The sequence below is a fragment of the Pseudopipra pipra genome, chromosome 10 (genome assembly GCF_036250125.1).
Source record: "Pseudopipra pipra isolate bDixPip1 chromosome 10, bDixPip1.hap1, whole genome shotgun sequence".
In the NCBI taxonomy this organism is placed as follows: Eukaryota; Metazoa; Chordata; class Aves; order Passeriformes; family Pipridae; genus Pseudopipra; species Pseudopipra pipra.
The window spans coordinates 12292657-12310358 of NC_087558.1; the positions used below are offsets into that span (position 1 = coordinate 12292657).

The window sequence follows — 17702 nt, forward strand, 5'->3', positions numbered from 1 at the left end:
GAGTTAAAATATTTTCATGTTTGGACAAACATTTAAAAGGCGCCCTTTTGTAGTTCCTAGTCAAAGGCTGCTTAAAAGACCAATAGATACCTGGTAGAAACTAACAGCCTTCCATTTTCAAGTGTTGGGTCTTCAAAATACTTCACTTTTCCTGCCCAGCTTAAAAATACCCTGAAGAAGCTCAGTTTTCAGATGCCATCAGGAGCTTAGCAGCTGAATGTCTTGAAATGGAGGCAGTCAGAACAAATACCCCCTTCTGAGAATTTGAGTAAATAAAAGTAGAACTCTGTTGCTGTCTTCAGTTACTAATGATGTAGCCAAACTGAACAGTTTGGGAAAACATTTTCTAAAGTATTATCAGCCTCAGGTTGGCTTTTTCTGGTGTACCCCAAGCAGAACACCAATCATTTAAAAGAGACACCCTCAAAAGGAGACAAAAATTCTACTTGGTTTGTATTTTAAAATTCTAGTGGCCTTCTCCTCATTAGAGGCTATGTTCCGTAGATTATAGCTCCCATAGCTGACTTGGCATTCCTCTCCCCAAATCAGACCTGCCCTTCTATTTATGATATTAAATTGTGCTGATTTTACCCTGTGAACACCCAGTTCTTTTGCCCTGTCATCTTTCTGTAAGTACAGCCTGTTCTTCAGTAACAGACAACTGTGTATTTCCCTTAAGTGAATATGGCATGTATATTACAGGCACTACAGATCTCTCTACCACCATTCTATAGGTTTCCTTATCCAATAAATCCATAAATCTGTCTCATTTGTACACCCCATTAGTCATGATTTTATGGTTTCTTCCACATCATTGCTCAGAATATTTAACATCATACACCCAAGAACTGAGCATAAGCTACACACCCAGACAGATAATGCCTTGTTAATAGTTACCCACTGGGGTTTAGTAAATAATTGCTGTGGAAAAGGAACTCCTCAAGAATTAAAACATTCTCACAAAAACATTTTGCACAGTGCATAGGATGTGGCTTTGCTAGAGGAATGCATTTATTTCAAACTCTACTGACTTCTAGGTAGAGACCATGTAAAAATATTTTTACTCACAATGTTTAGTCAGGTATTCACAGCATGTGAATGACCATGCACAGAAATCTTGTCAGACCTACAGAAGCGGGACATCTCTTTGAAGACATCCTTAGACATCTCTACAGCCTAAAGGATCAGCAAGTCTTTAATTAAAGGACCACAGCACAGTTTGACCACAGCCACCCTCTACAGTTCTGGGATTATCCAGTCATTATTGCAGACTGGCCCTAACAGATGCCACCTCTCCCATAGTCTTACCATTACTTCATTTTAGGCAGCTTCCTTAGTTTCTGGTGGTCTCTGGAGATAGCAGAGGTGACAAAAATTAACAGGAATAGCATCAAACAAGTAAACTAAAGAAATTACTGTCTTTCTTCCGTTACTGTCCACATTTTTGATGCCAGGGTGTCTGACTCCATGAATTTTGCTTCAGTCTATTGAAGAGAGAATTATTTGTGAAATCCAGCCCAGAAGTTCAGAGAAAAGGAAGAGAGGGCTGTACCTAAAGTGCAGAAACAAAAGTGTCTGCCAAACATTGAGGAGGTTCAGCCTCAGTTTCACAGAATTCCAGGTCTGGAGTCTGCAAACTGTCCAAGAAAGCTCAAAAGGCTTGAAGCCTTGGCTAGGCTTACTGAGATCAATAGGACAAAACACAGGCCTGCTAGAAGATGTTCTTAAATCTCTTATTGAACTGGTCTGAGAGACTGAATCTGCTCTTATTGAATCTCAGGAAATTAATCAAAAGGCAAAGGCCGTGGTAGCTGGATATTTGACTTAACCTTTGAAAATTGCCCAAGCATTTCAGCCCTGGCAAACATCACACCAACATTAAAATCTAGAGGGATAACTGAAACAATTCTTTTCTTGTTTTACTCACTTTGTCTGCAGATATCAAAGCAGTTGACAACTTTGTACAGACATCAAGGTGCGGTGGCTTGAAATGAAGAGGTAATTCCAGAGATGCACAAACAGGAACAGATCCTGGACTCCAGCCAGTTACGTGCTGGGCTGTGCTGTCACAGTGCACATCAGAGCTCACTCTTTTAAACACCAGGTATTGTGAAAATGAAGTTTGGACTCAAGGAAGAAGTAAGCAAGCCGTGAGGTTGCTCAACACCTGAATCCCACATATTCAAATTAGACCAGACATCAGAAAACAAATTAAAGAGCAATTCTGGCATGAAAGAAAAATCACTGTGGCATTACTGCAGGATGCCCTGAGTTCGTAAGTCCCATAGGGGACTGTGTAGTAGGTAAAACCATCTCAACCTGGAGAATCTCCTCCTGTGAGGAGACAGGTGGTGTGAGACTCTGGGGTCCTGCACACCATGGCTTCCATCCATGTACCAGCCTCTTCCTCTTCCCTGGTGGGGGAACCACATCACCAGTCCCCCAGCCAGCTGCAGCACAGACCCCTCATGTGCCAGCTCTGACCAGCCCAGGCAGTTCCTGACCACTGGGCTGAAGCATGAGCCATCCTCAGGGAGGGGAGTTAGGCTCAGAGGCAGCCTGGGATAGCTGGGCTCTGGGATCAGCCAGGACCCAGCCTGCAGGGCTCACAGATGGGCAGGGCCAGGCTGCAGCAAGCCCAAAAAGTGGCACTAGACTGGGCTGCTTTTTAGTTCAGACTTTAAATACAAAAATTAACTCCCTACTGCTGTTACCACCTGTTACCACATCTCTGGCACATGCCTCAGGCCACTGGCAGATGGAGGAAATGTCCCAAATAAGGCCAGCTGTCCCAGGGGCTTCAGTGGTGTCACCCACAAGTGATGGGCCATCCTCTCACCCAAAGCTCATTGGTACTTACCAAGGCCAGGGAAGATCATCAGTGCCTCAGCCACTTGCCTTATGGGGAGAAGCCTCACCTTTCACTGCATTTTCCAGTGCACAGTTTTTATTTTCCTAGATGGCTGACACAATGTAATTTGGCCACCTTCATACCTTAAGGGCTGCTGATCTGCTCATATGCCCATAGTCTCCATCACTGCCACTGTTTCACTTTGGTGGAGCTTGGGTGTTTTACAAATTATAAGAATGCTCTAATCCCTGAGCTAATCAGGTAATTTCACTCACGTTTTTCTTCTTTGGACTTGCTCATTTTCTGTGAAAAATTACATATCCCCAGGCCAGAAAGCCAGGCTTGCTCACATGGGATGTGGGAGACTAAGGTACAAGAATTCACCCTGCAGAACAGACAGCTGATAAAGGAGAGGCTGGGCTTCCTTTTCACGCTGTGACCTCTGGCAAGTCCTGTCGTCTCATGCTGTTCCACTCTGAAAAATGAGAACAAACCAGTAGCTCTAAAACTTAAGCCTGGGGGGAAAAAATAATCAGAAATAAGGACCAAACCCATGTGGTTTCACTGAGTGAATCCAACTACAGTAATTTATTGCACCTGGTCCCTTGAGCACAGTGGTTTGGTGACCTGTTCCTGAATGTCAGCATGCAAAGAGAGCCCAGGGTAATGTTTTACAGCTCATGGTTGCTTAAAAGATTTTTCTAAGTATATTATCGTATTATTTTCTTGGTTATATTCCTCATCTGGATTTACATGTTAACATAAAACAACAGATAAACTGTGGGATAAGATGAAAACTATTTTCTATAACAAAATCTTAACTGATTAGTATACTTTATTTAGGTGGGTTTTTTTAATAAAGCTTTTCTCACAGATTATCCTCTGCTATACTTCTATAGAAGGTCTGGAATAAAGGGAACTCGCTGGGACTTGGGGGTGTCACACAGTCCTTCTCTAAAAGGCCTATTCAAAACTATGGGGAAGATTTATGGGTTTGCCTTTTTTGGAAGCCCTGTACTTTAACAATGAGAAGGGAATTGCCTCTGCTCCCGTTTCTGAGCTTTACTGGATGTTTCTCTATCATTGCTAAGTCTCCCATTTTGATGCTAGTTGTAAGAAATTGTTATCATAAAGTGAAACTTGTGGAGTGAAGTGAATATTTTTGACTCAGGTGGTGTTATGCTTTAAAAAAAGAAAAGGGGGAGAGAAGCATTCTACTTTTTTGAAAATCTGAAAATATAACCTGGTGCTGAGCTGGAGGCTCAGAGCTTAGGGCAGCAAAGAAAATGCAGAGATCTGGGCTTTGTGATTATTAAGCCATCACAAGATGACTTCTGAAGCACAACACGAAGTTTTGAAATGGACAGTTTTAAGTCCTTCTCATGGCACAGATGCACTATGTACTAGCCAGGTAAATGTCATGTTCTCTCTTGTCTGGTTTGGTTATCAGAGAAAGGTCTGTCTGCTCTGTATTGTGTTATTCCCGACTAGAGCACATTTATAGGCACTTCTGCATGCATTTCTGAATGCAGGTGTGAAGAGAAGCTCATTTCATGATGGGTGTATATTACTTATTATATTTAAAAGCCTTCATAATGGAGGTGGTAAAACAGAGGAACCAGTGAGAGACTCACCCAGGTCACGGCATTTCCATCTCAATTGGACAAGGCCCAGACCAACTTAATGTAATTTTGAAGCTGCTTGGACTTTTAGCAGGGTGTGAACCAGGTAAGTTTCAGAGCTTCCTTTCTCTAATGATTCTGCAATTTGTATGCACTGCCATGGACCTCTCCAACCGGGGAATGATGGCCGATACAATTCCAGATGAGTCAAAACATTACCACAGTTTTACTCATACATTTAGACACATGGGCATACTATCCTGAAATAAGGGTAGAATATTCTGATATTATTGATCTGCTTTGCAAATTATAATATTATTGTTCAGTTTCCTTATGCACAAGAAAAGAGGGAAGAAGGAAGACTGTATGTGACAGATATATCTGTTTTCAATGAGGCATCACTGCAGGTGCCTAGTCAGAGAGTTTTCAAACACTGCATTGTTAAGTATGTGAAGTTTGCTTATTTCTGTAGAAGCTTTCTGAGGTCATATTTGATTTTGGTATAATGACAATATATTTTATCTTTTCCAAGAACTATTTGCTTCCTTGCTTGGTGTTCTTTTCCCAGGTCATGTCCTCTACCCAGTGTCTTTCTTTCAGCAGCATGAGGCTACGTTGCCACCTTCTTCTACCTACTAAATGCTAAAATAACATATCCAAGGGCTTTCCCCTTGGGTTGGAATTCACTGTTGCAGGCACCATTTCTTGACAGATTATATAATATTTAAATGTTGAAAGATAGTTTCTTAATTTAGATCTTAAAAGCAATTTATATGCATGTGTTCTGTTTGATAATTGACATTTCACTTTGCATCATAATGGTAGCTGATATTCTTCATCCTTTACCTATATGTATTTGACTTCAGTTTTAAGATTCAGTGGAAATGTGTAAAGTTTGAATTTTGACCAGCAGAACCCAAACTGAAACATTTTAGCTTGATCAAAAAATATAGTTATGTTTTCTAGAATGTCCCACATTGAGTGGACTCAATATGTTAGAAAATGCTATCCAACTGTCTTTGGTTTCTGGAAATGGAAATCACAGTCATTTACTTAAAGAAAAAAAAATCATCCCTTTTGGTCAGCTTAATTTCCTAAACTTTATTCACATAAATTTTTATGTATATGTAAATATGCAAACACACCCAGCTGTCACCTAGAGAAGTAAATTCTTTGCTGATAAAAAACCCTGAGTACCTCAAGAGACATAAGCCTTGTTTTTCTGCATAGCTCAAGTACTCTTGTGTAAATACAGTTCACTCCAAAACAAACAGCAGAATTCTTGTCCCTCTACTCTGAACCCATCAATGACACAAGTGATCTCCATTTCAGTTTCGTTTATTTCAGACGTAGAACTTGTAGAACAAAGTGCAAATAGCAATGCATTTCACAATCTTCATACTTTGCTAGGGTCTGGAGTGGGTTTGACTTTTGATCAGGGCAGAGACTGAGCAGCAGGTTGAGTTTCCTGTCTCTCTCTGATTGTAAAAGCAGCAGGAGCTGCTAGACTGACACTTCTCTTAGCTCAATTCGGTCACCTCTCAGTGGGTTTTTCTGTAGAGCAAGCAGGAAGGTACCTGTGATCTAGGTAATGCAGAGCAGTGCACAGCTCCAGTAGTTATGGGAAGCATAGGATTTAGGTCAGAAAAGGCCATATGAATAGACTTTGACAAGTTTCTTAATTTTTAAGTAATTCATAATTGTACATCTCTATATATTAACATGAATATGAAATTGCACTAGGATTTTTTGTGAAGCAACTGTAGTAATGAGGTTTAATAGCTTAATTGCAGAAGCCTTTTAATATTCAGAGGGCTCTCTTACAGAGGAGGCTGTAAGAAGTGACCATACCTTAGAACCATACCTTGAGAGGAAGCAGATTTATCCAGGAGGTAATGGATGGGAGAAATCACCCTTTCTGAAACGACCAGGAAGAGTTAAGAGGCTTGCAGGATTAGTCAGTTCATGAGGAATTGGGTTGGAAGGCAAAGAACTGCACAAAGTCTTTTGGGATCTGTAGAAAAAAAGTCAACCAGGCACAGACAGTTGTTTAAAATCTGGTTCAAGTAAGTGAAAGGCCTGCTATGTCAGAGTGCTGAGGACAGGAGGGACAGGCTTCGTCAGTACCAAAGGAGCATGCAGTGGTGAGCTGAAAATTCAAACAAACTTCAGCATTCACTAAGCCAAGCCTGAGATTGCTAATTTTAGACACAGCTGCTGCTGTAATACAAATAATATTTAGAGAATGGGCCAGGAGTACCTTTTTTTAGACTAGAATGAACTAAGACCAGCACCACCAGCTTTGACAGTAGAATATTGAAATTGAAACAGGGCAAAAGTAGAATCAGACCTTTATCTCTGTAGGTAGCTTGGTTTTACAAACCCATTGATAGAAATAAAAAGCAGCACTCTGCCTCTGAAAGAAACTACTCTTAGGAATGGTCTCTGTACATCACAAGAGTGCTGTGTATTGGAGATTCAATAATAAATGTAAAATATATCAAGGTGCAGATACGAAATTACTGAACTCCAATGAGTCAGAAACAGTTGCTTAGATTATCATCGAATCAAAAAAGAAACAACCCTAAATAAAAAAGGCAGTTAGAGAGATAAATATTATGTTTCTTCCTGCCAGAGATCTGCTCCCAAAATACATACTCAAAATCATCTTTTGTATCTCATTTATTATTAATAGACAGACTTGGAAAATTTCTGGGCTTTTATGAACTGATTTATTAATCTCACGATTATAGGTGCAGCACCCCAAAATGAAGAAGAAAGTAGTTTTACTTATGATGGTCTTTTCTTTATTCAAATATCCATTGGAATGCCAGCCAAACATCTTTATTGCATTAATTGGGAGGAATGTTTTGGTCTTTATCTTTGTATGCTAGAAACAAAATACATTGGGATGTACTTCAGCTCAAAGATAAAAAAGTATAAGAGTATAAGAGTACTATTTGCCATCAGGAATTTTGTCCATAGGCAGTTGACAACTGAAAAGCTGCTATATAGAAATATTTTTATTTCTATTATCTGCTATATTTTTATTTCTATTATCTCTGCTTTGTTCAAAACATAAGAAAGATAATGAAATTTTAATCTGGCACCTATACTCTAATAAGAATGCTACATTTCATTTTCAAAATTATTACAGCTTTCAGACCAGGAATGAGAGAGCTTGAATTTAGTATTGAAGCTTCAATTTGGAGAGCCAGCAGTTAAAAAAACCAACCTCAGCCTGTGCTCAACAGAACACAAAGACTTTACTCATCAGAGAAACATCCATTTATAAGACATTTTTTGTGTCCTATCAGCCTATCAAAGCATGTTACTCAACAGAGCAAAAGTGGGATTACTTACACTCCTGTGTAATCTAAATATATCTGTTTATAGATTTATGGATGCTGATTGTTTGTTTCATAACTCCTTGGTGAATGTTTATCAGAGCAGTGACTTGAGTGTAGCTGCAACAATAGTCCAACATAGAGAGATTGCTGAAGAAATGGCAGATCTGTCAGTGCCTTCTCACCCACAATGTCAGTAAAGGCAGAGTGGAGCCAAAGGTCACTGGGAGTTCCAGAGTGACAGAGGTATAAGATGCTGCAAAAGCTGACTTGGTCATTTGTCAGGATAGAGGAAGAAATTATTGCCTGAATAGAAACAACAGAGAGATCCTTTTGTTCACACAAATTGTATAAATTTAACTGAAATGGATGCAAAAAACCATTACCATTAAACCTGTGCAACGCCCAATGAGATACAATCATACTGTAGGAAAATCAGATAAAGATGTTTAGTTTTTATGTGCAAATTTACAGAACCTAATGTATTCTAAATTAAGAGAACCTGCACAGAATTCTGCCGTTTAAGAACAGCCATTTAGTTAATTAATTTAAAATTTCTTCTAGATATAGCCTCAGAAAGAATAGACTCTGGGATATACATGTGCTGCAAGTGCATCCCAACAAGATACCAGCACTTCATATCAGCCAGCAACCTCTCTGCTTTGTGCTAGGTAGCAGTGTAGCAGTCTCTTGAAGGGTTAGGAGAAAGAGGTTTTATATATTTTTCCCCATCCTTTAAGATTTTCAAGATTTCTAGCTTTTTTCTGATTTCAACACCATATGCTGAACATTAGCCACACAGTGAATTGCAACTGGTATTCATCAGAGAACACTCATATTCAAGAAAATGGAGGAACCAGATTTAGGTACTTTAGGACAATTACATGTAACTGTGCAGTGAGTTGCACTAGACAGCACTCAGTAGAATGGGTGAACTGCTGAGTTTGCTTCTTTCATTTTTTGAGTTGTCTTGCTTGGGACAAAGTGATCAGTTTGACTGTCAGAAATGGGGGATACTGTCACATCCCACTGGAATCAGATGGCAAGTCATTTCCTTGTCATCCTTCGTATATGGAAAAGAGGTTATTAATTTTGCCCCTCCCTGAAAAGCTTTAATGAGTACTCCAGTTCACTTTTCACAGAGTGCCTGAGATGCCATTAAACAGGAGTGACAAAGTCACAGAAAAGGTCCCACAGCATGGCTGAAGGAGTGTTTGTGGTGCTGCAGGGCCTCACATCTGCTTTGGGTGAGGAGGGGTCAAAGACAGTGCATCATGTGAATGGATAAATGGATGGATGGATTTAACAGAGGGCTTCTTTCTTTCCAAGACAGACTCACATCTTCTTGTCAGAATGATACAGAGCAGTACCAAATTAATGAAATATCCCTAGTCTGCAGAAGGAAAGTGTGTGCATACATGGAGGCCTCCTTGCTCTCCATTACAGTGCTATGGACAGCTGTTGCCCAGATTAACACTTGCTGACCATCACCTCAACAGCCCTGATGAAAATGCAGTGTGTCAATGAAACTTGTACCTGATGGTCACTTGTATTCTCCCTCTCACATTAAGCTCTTCTCAACTGAACTGGAAAAGTGTGGACAGTGGTTTTGCGCAGGGAATTAATATTTTGTCTTGAAATCACAGGAATTCTCTTCCCTGTTTACTAGCTGGCAAAAGTACACATATCTTCCTAGGAAAGGATTTACACTGGAGAGGGATTATTGTTAGTCAAGTGAGCATCTACCCTCTTGCTTTGCAAAGGCTTGTGTAGAGCATGAGCTTGTGGCAGAATGCAGCCCCAGGCTCATTGTCAACACATCAGCTAACATCTAACTTGAAATATTTTTGTGTTTCTGCTTAGCCTCCGTTGATCTGTCCCTATTTCTCTTGTTTCTGTACATAGCCTCCTTAGTTACTTGTTCATGAGCAGAGTGAAAGGGAATTGAAGAAATTCCAGGATTAATTTATGAAGGTTTAATTATCTTTATCATCAGAATATTATTAAAAAAATAAAAAAAGAAAAAAGAAAAAGAAAAAGAGCCATTGTCTGGGGTTTCCAGGCAGTGCAAGGAAATGCTGTACACTTTCTAACACTCTTTTGATTCTCATCAGCCATGAAATCCAAGTGAAGTAGGGAACTTGTCTGCCTTTGAGCCATATTTTTTTTTCAGACCCCAGTTCAAGGAATGCTGAAAAACACCAGAACAGTAGAAGTCCAGGTGACAGTGGGGGGGGATCCACCTGCTTCTCCTGGGCTGTCAGCAACCAACAGACTTCATGGAAGCCCAGAAAATGGTCCTTTATTTTTTAGCAGGGAAAATGTGGTATCAGTAATATTTCAGCAATTTCCTGAATTGTGCCCATGAAAACTTAACTGTTGTGAGTAAATTGAAGTCTTGTTATCTGCTCTGCTTAATGTTAGTTTCAGAAAGGGAGCAAATTCAGTCAAAATGAGAAATCTCACTTATACTGGTAGTGGAAGCTGGGCAGGAGTTTTAAAATGAAATAATTTGTCTTGCTATCTATGTCAGAAAAAAATCCCTTTAAAACTATGGGCTTCTTTAATATAAAACAACATCAACAGAAATTGCCAAAATCACATCAATTTCTCCAGCAAGCAGCTAAGGGTGACAAAACAAATGACACAGAATATGAGTATTCAGTTCATAGGTGTTTTTCTCAGGGTAGATAACACAGGGAACATGATACAGGGTTGGACAGATTTTTATAATCGCCTCCACCCTCTTGTCGATATATTTATATGTTTCACCATAGGTCGTCCTCATTTTCTCCTTGCTGAGTACAGCTGGTGGATTACTATGCAAACCATACCACAGAGAAGACTTTACTCTGTGTTCTAGCATGGGGACTCTCTGGCATTTTCAATACACTCTAATTTTACTCTGTATTTCAGTGCTGAATACCACAGGGTAAGTAGCCCAGCAATGAATATAGCCTAATTGAGGAAGTTTAGCTGTTAATGATAAATATCCTTTCTTTGCTTTTAAAATGTGGAATGTTTCTTCACTTTTTAAATGTGGAATGTTATACAGTTGAACCACGTCATTTTAAAAAAGAAATAATTGAATTTTGTGGTTGCCTAATTCTACACTGGCTCCTGTCTGAGAGAGAAACCTGTAACATGGATTTCTAATGGCACATCTGAAGAGGAGAGATCTGGACAAAATAACCACAGTCATTATAAAACTCTTTGACTCTGAATATACTGATAGTAATCCGTGGCTTAGGACTTGCATAATGTGTAACAGTTTAAAGATAACACTGAATAGAGACCAAGTGGAAACTTCCCTCAGCTTTCCCTTTCTCATGGTAGAAGAAATCCAAGAAGAACAATGAAGAAAACTTTCTTATTTTATCTGTTTTTACATATTCTTTTTCCTCCTTATCTTCTAGCTCAGTCTGTTTTAGAGTTGCTTGCTGCATTTCATTGCATCATTTCATGATGAATTCATTGTGATATTTGCTCCTGATGTCCCTAGTTTTCTGAATGTCATTGCTTGGATTTTGAGCAGTGTGGACATTCATTGTGATGCATTCACTTAAGGACAGAGTCTCTAGACTGTGTCAAGTACAGTAAGAATAATTAAGGAGAGGGCACCACAGAATTTGGAACTGAAACCTACCACCTGAAATTATGCACCACAGTCAGAGTATGTCAAGAGTCACTGCTGTAGCCTTGCAGTCATGGAAATCCCTTCCCTATGCAAAACACCCCAAAAGCAGAACCATTTATTCTGTGATATGTGGTGGGATTTTGGCCTTGTGTCAACTTATCTCTGCAGGACTTTGTAGCACACAAGGACTGTGCATTTGTAACTGCTTTCTCTTTTTTTGCAGCATTATCAGGGTAAATCAGAAGAGCTGAATGAAATGAAAGTTTTGTGTCATGGGAGATTTGCAGCAGTTAAAGGAAATATGTAGCCTTCCAGGAAATTACACTTACACAGTACACTATCTTACTGGCATTTACACACTTTGCTTTGAAACAGTGGGGATAATAATGACATGAACAAGTCAATAGAAAAATGTTTGATATTATCCTGATATTGTCTGAGCTGTGCTATATCCATCCATCTCTTCCATAGCTCCCTGTACCTAGTAGAACTCCTCTCATTTCAGTTCAGTGGGATACAGAGCAGAGAATCCTTCCACACTAGATGAAGTGAACATATCCCACCTTTGATTCACTCTCAGAGCTTTGTCAGGAAGAAGTTCCATATGGGAAGAGAAAGTCAGATATGGATCAAACTCAGGGTCTATTCAGTTATTCAGTGAAACACCCAAAGGCAAAAGCTGAGGTCCAAATATGCTTTCTTAAACAGTTTTTGAGTCACTAATTCCACAAGGGCTTCACTCTGTTGCTTTTCTTGGCAGGATCAAGCAAAGGCCAACTGGTGGTTTGAGAACATGGGATCCTGAAACAGGTAACTGCATGTCATTAGTGGCATTAACATCCAATTTTGAACATACTAGCTCCTCTTCCTCACTTTAATGTGTTGTATTTCAGCTTACCTCACCAGATGTGATTTCAACAATAACTCAAGACCATTTTGTGACTGGACCCAGCCCTGCAGTATCAACCAGGGGGTGTGGATACGGACAAAGCATGACACTCCAACTGATGGAACAGGTCCTGATGGAGACTATCCTGATGGAAGTAAGTGCTTGGTTGTGGCATGACTGTTTGTTTTTGGTTTTGTTTTTTTTTTTTTTAGAAAGCTTGACTTACCTTTATCATTTCTTTGGAAGAGAAAAGAGATTCTTAAAGATCTTGGAATGTGTTGGTTTCGTTTCATGCTGACACCTGTTTATGACTTCACCATATCACTTAGGAGTAAATTAAATTGGGTTGCCTACCATAGATTGGATATCTTTATCAGTGCATGGAAGTAGAAGGAAGCTAATTATATCATGTTAAGACCTAATAGAGAATGTAGTGCCATGTGACAGACCATTTTTCAAGACAGGGTTTGTGGCCAAATTACACTGATGTCAGTTAATGGCAACAAATTTAATGATCACTGTGCTGGCCCTAGATAAAGTTCATGCTGGAAAAGTGTTACAAAATCAAGTCTGAAATTAAAGAATATATTTTAAAAGTCTGTCCTCAGCTACCTATGATTTTAAAACTGGAGTCTAACATGGTCATATTATCAAACAAATGCTCCATGGCTCCATCTCTATGTGCTTGAACCACTATCCTTGCACTAGAATATCCATTTATGAGGATCAGTTTGCAGTCATCCTGCTTGTAATTATCCCAAGAATGAAAGGTCAGCTACTGTCAGAGTCAGCAAGCGGATTAGAATGGTATTAGTTCGGATTTTTGCTAAATAATTTTCTGAATTTTTAGTATTTTATAATAACAATTAAAAATGCCTGTTGGAAGAAGAAATTGAATGCTTTTAATTTGGATTAACACAAATAATAATGTTTTACTTTTTTAATTGACAGAGACCTTATCACTTTAAATAGTACTTAGATTTTCTTGCCAGCTTTAATATATGACTGAATGTGTGGACCTATACTTTACCATATAGAAGTGCTCATTCATTTATTTTTGATTCCTTTCCATAGTCAGATGGGAAAAACTTGACTCAAGCTGCAATGGGGAAATGTAACTTTGATCTTAGTCTACGTGAAGCAAAATACTTCAAGCCTAAGACCAATCAGACTAAAGCATTTCAAATCCTAAAAGAAACATTGCAAGTTTCTGAATTTTAAAAAAATTCCTTCCTTTTCATAATGTCAAATATAAATATTTTGAATAAAATATAAGCATTACTTTCTATTTCTTAAATTTTGAGACAAAACCAAATGCTGACAGTTTGGAATTTTTCCTTGTGCCAGGGAGTTACTTATCTTGAAACCAAAATCATTAGAAAAAAAAAAAAAGTTATCCCACATGAGAAGGTGTATAGCAGATTACATTCTTTTCCTTTGAGGAAAGCAGAAACTGAACCTGGATCAGTGTGGCACTGTGTCTGGAGGCGCTGTCTCTCGAAAGAGTCCTGCATCTTTAACTGTGATCCCAAAATAAGTGTTCATATGAGATGAAATGTATTTGCTTTGCTCTCAGGCTCACATTCTACTTTGGATAAGTATATGGAGTTAACCATTGCAACATGAAGTCCAAACATCCTCCACTTTGCTTCTTTGCACTGATAATGATGCCCTTGATTTCTTCCAGAGTTGGGTTGTACTTCAATTTTAGACAACATCTAACAAATTAGGAAGATTCAACTGTACTTTAATTTTTTTTCACTCTGCAGAAGGTTATTTCATCTACCAAGAAGCAAGTAATCTGATCCCGTTCGACATCAACAGGCTGGAAAGCCCAGAGACTGTTGTTTCTGAAAAAATATGCATCGACTTCTGGTACTATATGTTTGGATCAGAAGAGATGAATGAGCTGAGAGTGCTTATCCAAGATGGCACACAGGAGTCTGTGATATGGCATCGGAAGGGAAACCAGAGTTCTTTTTGGAACTACGGTGCCATCACTCACACTTTCCCAACACAGAGAAAGATAAAGGTAATATATTTTCAAAGTGAATTTCTTTGTACAGTGTCAGTATTTGTTCTCCATTTGCAGGTTGCAAAATACTGTGCATGTAAGCTAAAAATATAACCAAGATTTTGTGAATATAATGGCCTCATGATTTGTGTCAATGAACTAAGAGGAGAAACAAACAACCACCTAGTTTTAATAGTGCTGTTAGTTAGCGGATAAAATTTAATTTAGTTTTCTCTCTTTTTCCTTCCTTCCCTCATTAATTTTATCATGAAATCAAGGACTTTAGATGTCTTAATTAAATGTAAGTTTGTCGGCTATGAGTTTGAAGGTTTGAACTTTGGGATGCTGCCTACATTGGACTCCTCTGTAGAATTCAGACAACTAATTCTCATAAATCATTTAGAAGTCAGAAAAAGAGAGGACAATGTTTCTTGCAGTCCTTACCTTATTACAGAATATATATTTTAGGCTTCTGAGGGAAGTTAGGAAAACTGTTATAACCTCGACTGACTTGATGCCTTTAGCAATAAACCAGAGAGTTTATTTTGAAAATAATGCTAAGAGAAATAGTCTTGTGTTTGCCTGAGCAACTCTGATTTGGTGATCACTCTGTGTCCTGCCTAGGTAATTTTTGAGGCTGTCCGAGGACTAACAGAGTATGGGGATACAGCACTGGACAATGTGAGAGTGAGGGATGGATCCTGTGGTAAGTCTGTGTTTGCAGCTGAGTGTGTCCTGCTTCTTCATCTCTGTTTAAGCTGTTGACCATTACTCTGTTCCGTATACAATACAGCAACTCCTCATAACCTTGAACCACAAAAGAGAAATTGCAAAAACTTTACAGCTCACTTTGAGTGTTATGTGTTTTGCTGTAGTTTCTTCCCAATTCTTTCCTCATCACCTCAAATGTCCCAGATAAGCTACCCCCTTTCTCTGCACATGTGACCTTTTTCACTAGGTCCAGCAAAATTTACTTCACTTTTAAGTCTGAAGTGCATCTCTAAACCCAGAGCAGGCTATGCACACTGAATTTGGATTTCACATTAAATACACTGATAAGCATTTTACAGCAAATATCAGTTTGTACAAACTCATCAAATACACAGTACAGCCATGTGTCACAAAAAGATAACAGTGAGTCAATAACACCAAGTCGCACCGTCAGCTTTGACTACAAATCAGTAGTTTGAGCTTGATCTCTGACCCCGTAACAAATCAGCCAAGACTGGCACAAGCTGTGGGTGACTGGGATCCACTTTTACTGACAAGCACACAATACTTGCAAAATGTGAATTGAACAAGAAATTTGCAGAAAAACTTACAGAAAGTGTCATTTGGTCTTAATAGGTCTTCTTCTCTGCGAAATACTACTCATTTAATGACATGGGATGTTTCAAATTTACACTACCCAGGACAAAGTTTTCCATTCAGGTCCATACCCTGAAAATATATGATTTTATTTAAAATGCCATGAACAAGACTTGGGGCCTTCTTTTGTTTGAGGGCTAGGGAGAGTCAGTTCTTCATTTTTCCAGGTGTATTAGTACATGATTCAGCCACCGGATGGTGCACAAACATAACTCCAAGAGACAAGAGCTTCTTTGTTCATCTTGCTATCAGATCTGCCAACACTTGCTGCCAGCAGGACCTTCATGTGTCTTAACATACACCAGAGGGAGTCACATACCCTATTGTAAACACACTTCCAGCTCTAGAGCGGCCATCTGAGCTCAGTTGTTGATCAAGCTAACAATTTGAGCTTTCCTTAGTGCTCAAAAAACCCACATAGCCCCAATTTTAAAAATAGGCAGTTCTACTTACTTCACTGAAAAACTTCTAACTTTATGGTGGTGAAGAGTAAGTGAAAACTAATGTATGTTAGCATGTAAGTAGTGTTCACCCTGTAATGTTAAAGCTCATTGTATTGCCTTGTCTTTTCCACTAACAGAAGCTGGCCCTACACCTGTACCACCAACACCTACACCAACAGAGCCTACACCACCACCAGTGACAGGTAATTTTAGACAACCTCATATGCTAGTTAATGGTTTGTAGGACACCTGCATTTTTTACCACCACCACTTTGCTTCAGTTAATTTCTATAGGTATCTCTCTTTGACACTGCCTTATGCCTTACAAATCTGCCTTTCTGTTTCAGTTCTTCCAGATGTAAACTATACAATCAGGATGATTGTGTTTTCCCAGTACAAAATGAAGTGGGCTTTCTGGATGTATCCATGTGTTAATGAGAACATATTCCTTTTTCCTGTCTCCAGAAGCAATTTGCAGTATACATGGAGATCCTCACTACCACACATTTGACAAGCAGCTACACAACTTCATGGGCACCTGCACCTACACCCTCTCCAAGCTGTGTGAAAGCAACAGCTCCCTGCCCTACTTCAACGTGGAAGCAGCCAACGAGCACAGGGGGAGCAACACTCGTGTGTCCTACGTGCGATACGTGGATGTCGATGTGGCTGACCAGCGGATAAGGTTGGGGCAGGGTGGAGTGGTGACGGTAAGCCCGAGGGGAGAGCCTGTGGGGCTGTGCAAGAGGAAAGAGCTGTGCCAAATGGGTTGCTTCAATCCTGTCTTGCTTCCTGTCCCTCCAGGTGAATGGAGTGGCAGAGATCCTGCCTTGCAGCCCATCCGCAGGTGTGCAGGTCTTGTCCAGTGGGTTCTACACCATGGTCATGACAGACTTTGGCTTGAGAGTGAAGTTTGATGGGGTCCATCGGGTGGAGGTGACACTTCCAAGCACCTTTGGGCAGAAGGTTTGTGGCATGTGTGGGAACTACAACGGGATGGCAGCAGATGACTTCCTGAACCCGGAAGGGATGCTGGAGCCAGACTCTACCAGCCTGGGCAACAGCTGGGAGGTGTCCAAAAACAGCAGGTGGGTGTGCCTCCCCAGCAGGTCTGGGGACACGTCAGGCAAGGGGAGGAGGAGGCACCAGGAGAAGCCCAGAGATGACCCAGGGGCCCTTCTCCCTGTCTTCCCACAGCTGCTCAGCCGGATCACTCCCCACCCCAGCCTGCAATGACACGGACAAGCAGGTGATCGCCAGCAGCCGCTTCTGTGGGCTCCTCATTGACACCAGTGGCCCCTTTCAGATCTGCCACGCTGTGCTGAGCCCCAGCAGCTACTTTGAGACCTGCTCCTATGACCTGTGTGAGCTGGGGCTGGACCGGGAGACCCTGTGCAAGAGCTTGCAGTCCTATGCGGATGCCTGTCAGGCCCTTGGGGTCCAGATACCCGTGTGGAGGAACACAACCTTCTGCCGTAAGTCCACACGTGCTAGCACAGATCGTTACTCTCAGGAAAACGCAGGACAGGAA

The 17702-nt window shown here is 40.2% G+C and overlaps 1 protein-coding gene across 15 annotated transcripts in view; it reads left to right on the forward strand.

Annotated features, from left to right (window-relative positions):
• The first annotated feature begins 10619 nt into the window (after window positions 1–10619).
• The window catches only part of LOC135419631 (IgGFc-binding protein-like), a 56716-nt gene continuing 49633 nt past the window's right edge, over window positions 10620–17702 (forward strand). For all 15 annotated transcript variants that reach the window (XM_064666239.1, XM_064666245.1, XM_064666252.1 and 12 more), the window contains exons 1-9: window positions 10620–10752; window positions 12218–12267; window positions 12351–12500; window positions 14116–14378; window positions 14985–15066; window positions 16309–16374; window positions 16637–16881; window positions 16976–17259; window positions 17369–17646. In XM_064666239.1, the coding sequence (XP_064522309.1) occupies window positions 10685–10752; window positions 12218–12267; window positions 12351–12500; window positions 14116–14378; window positions 14985–15066; window positions 16309–16374; window positions 16637–16881; window positions 16976–17259; window positions 17369–17646 (1486 nt within the window). In that variant the 5' untranslated portion in view covers window positions 10620–10684. The remainder of the gene's footprint in view (window positions 10753–12217; window positions 12268–12350; window positions 12501–14115; window positions 14379–14984; window positions 15067–16308; window positions 16375–16636; window positions 16882–16975; window positions 17260–17368; window positions 17647–17702) is intronic.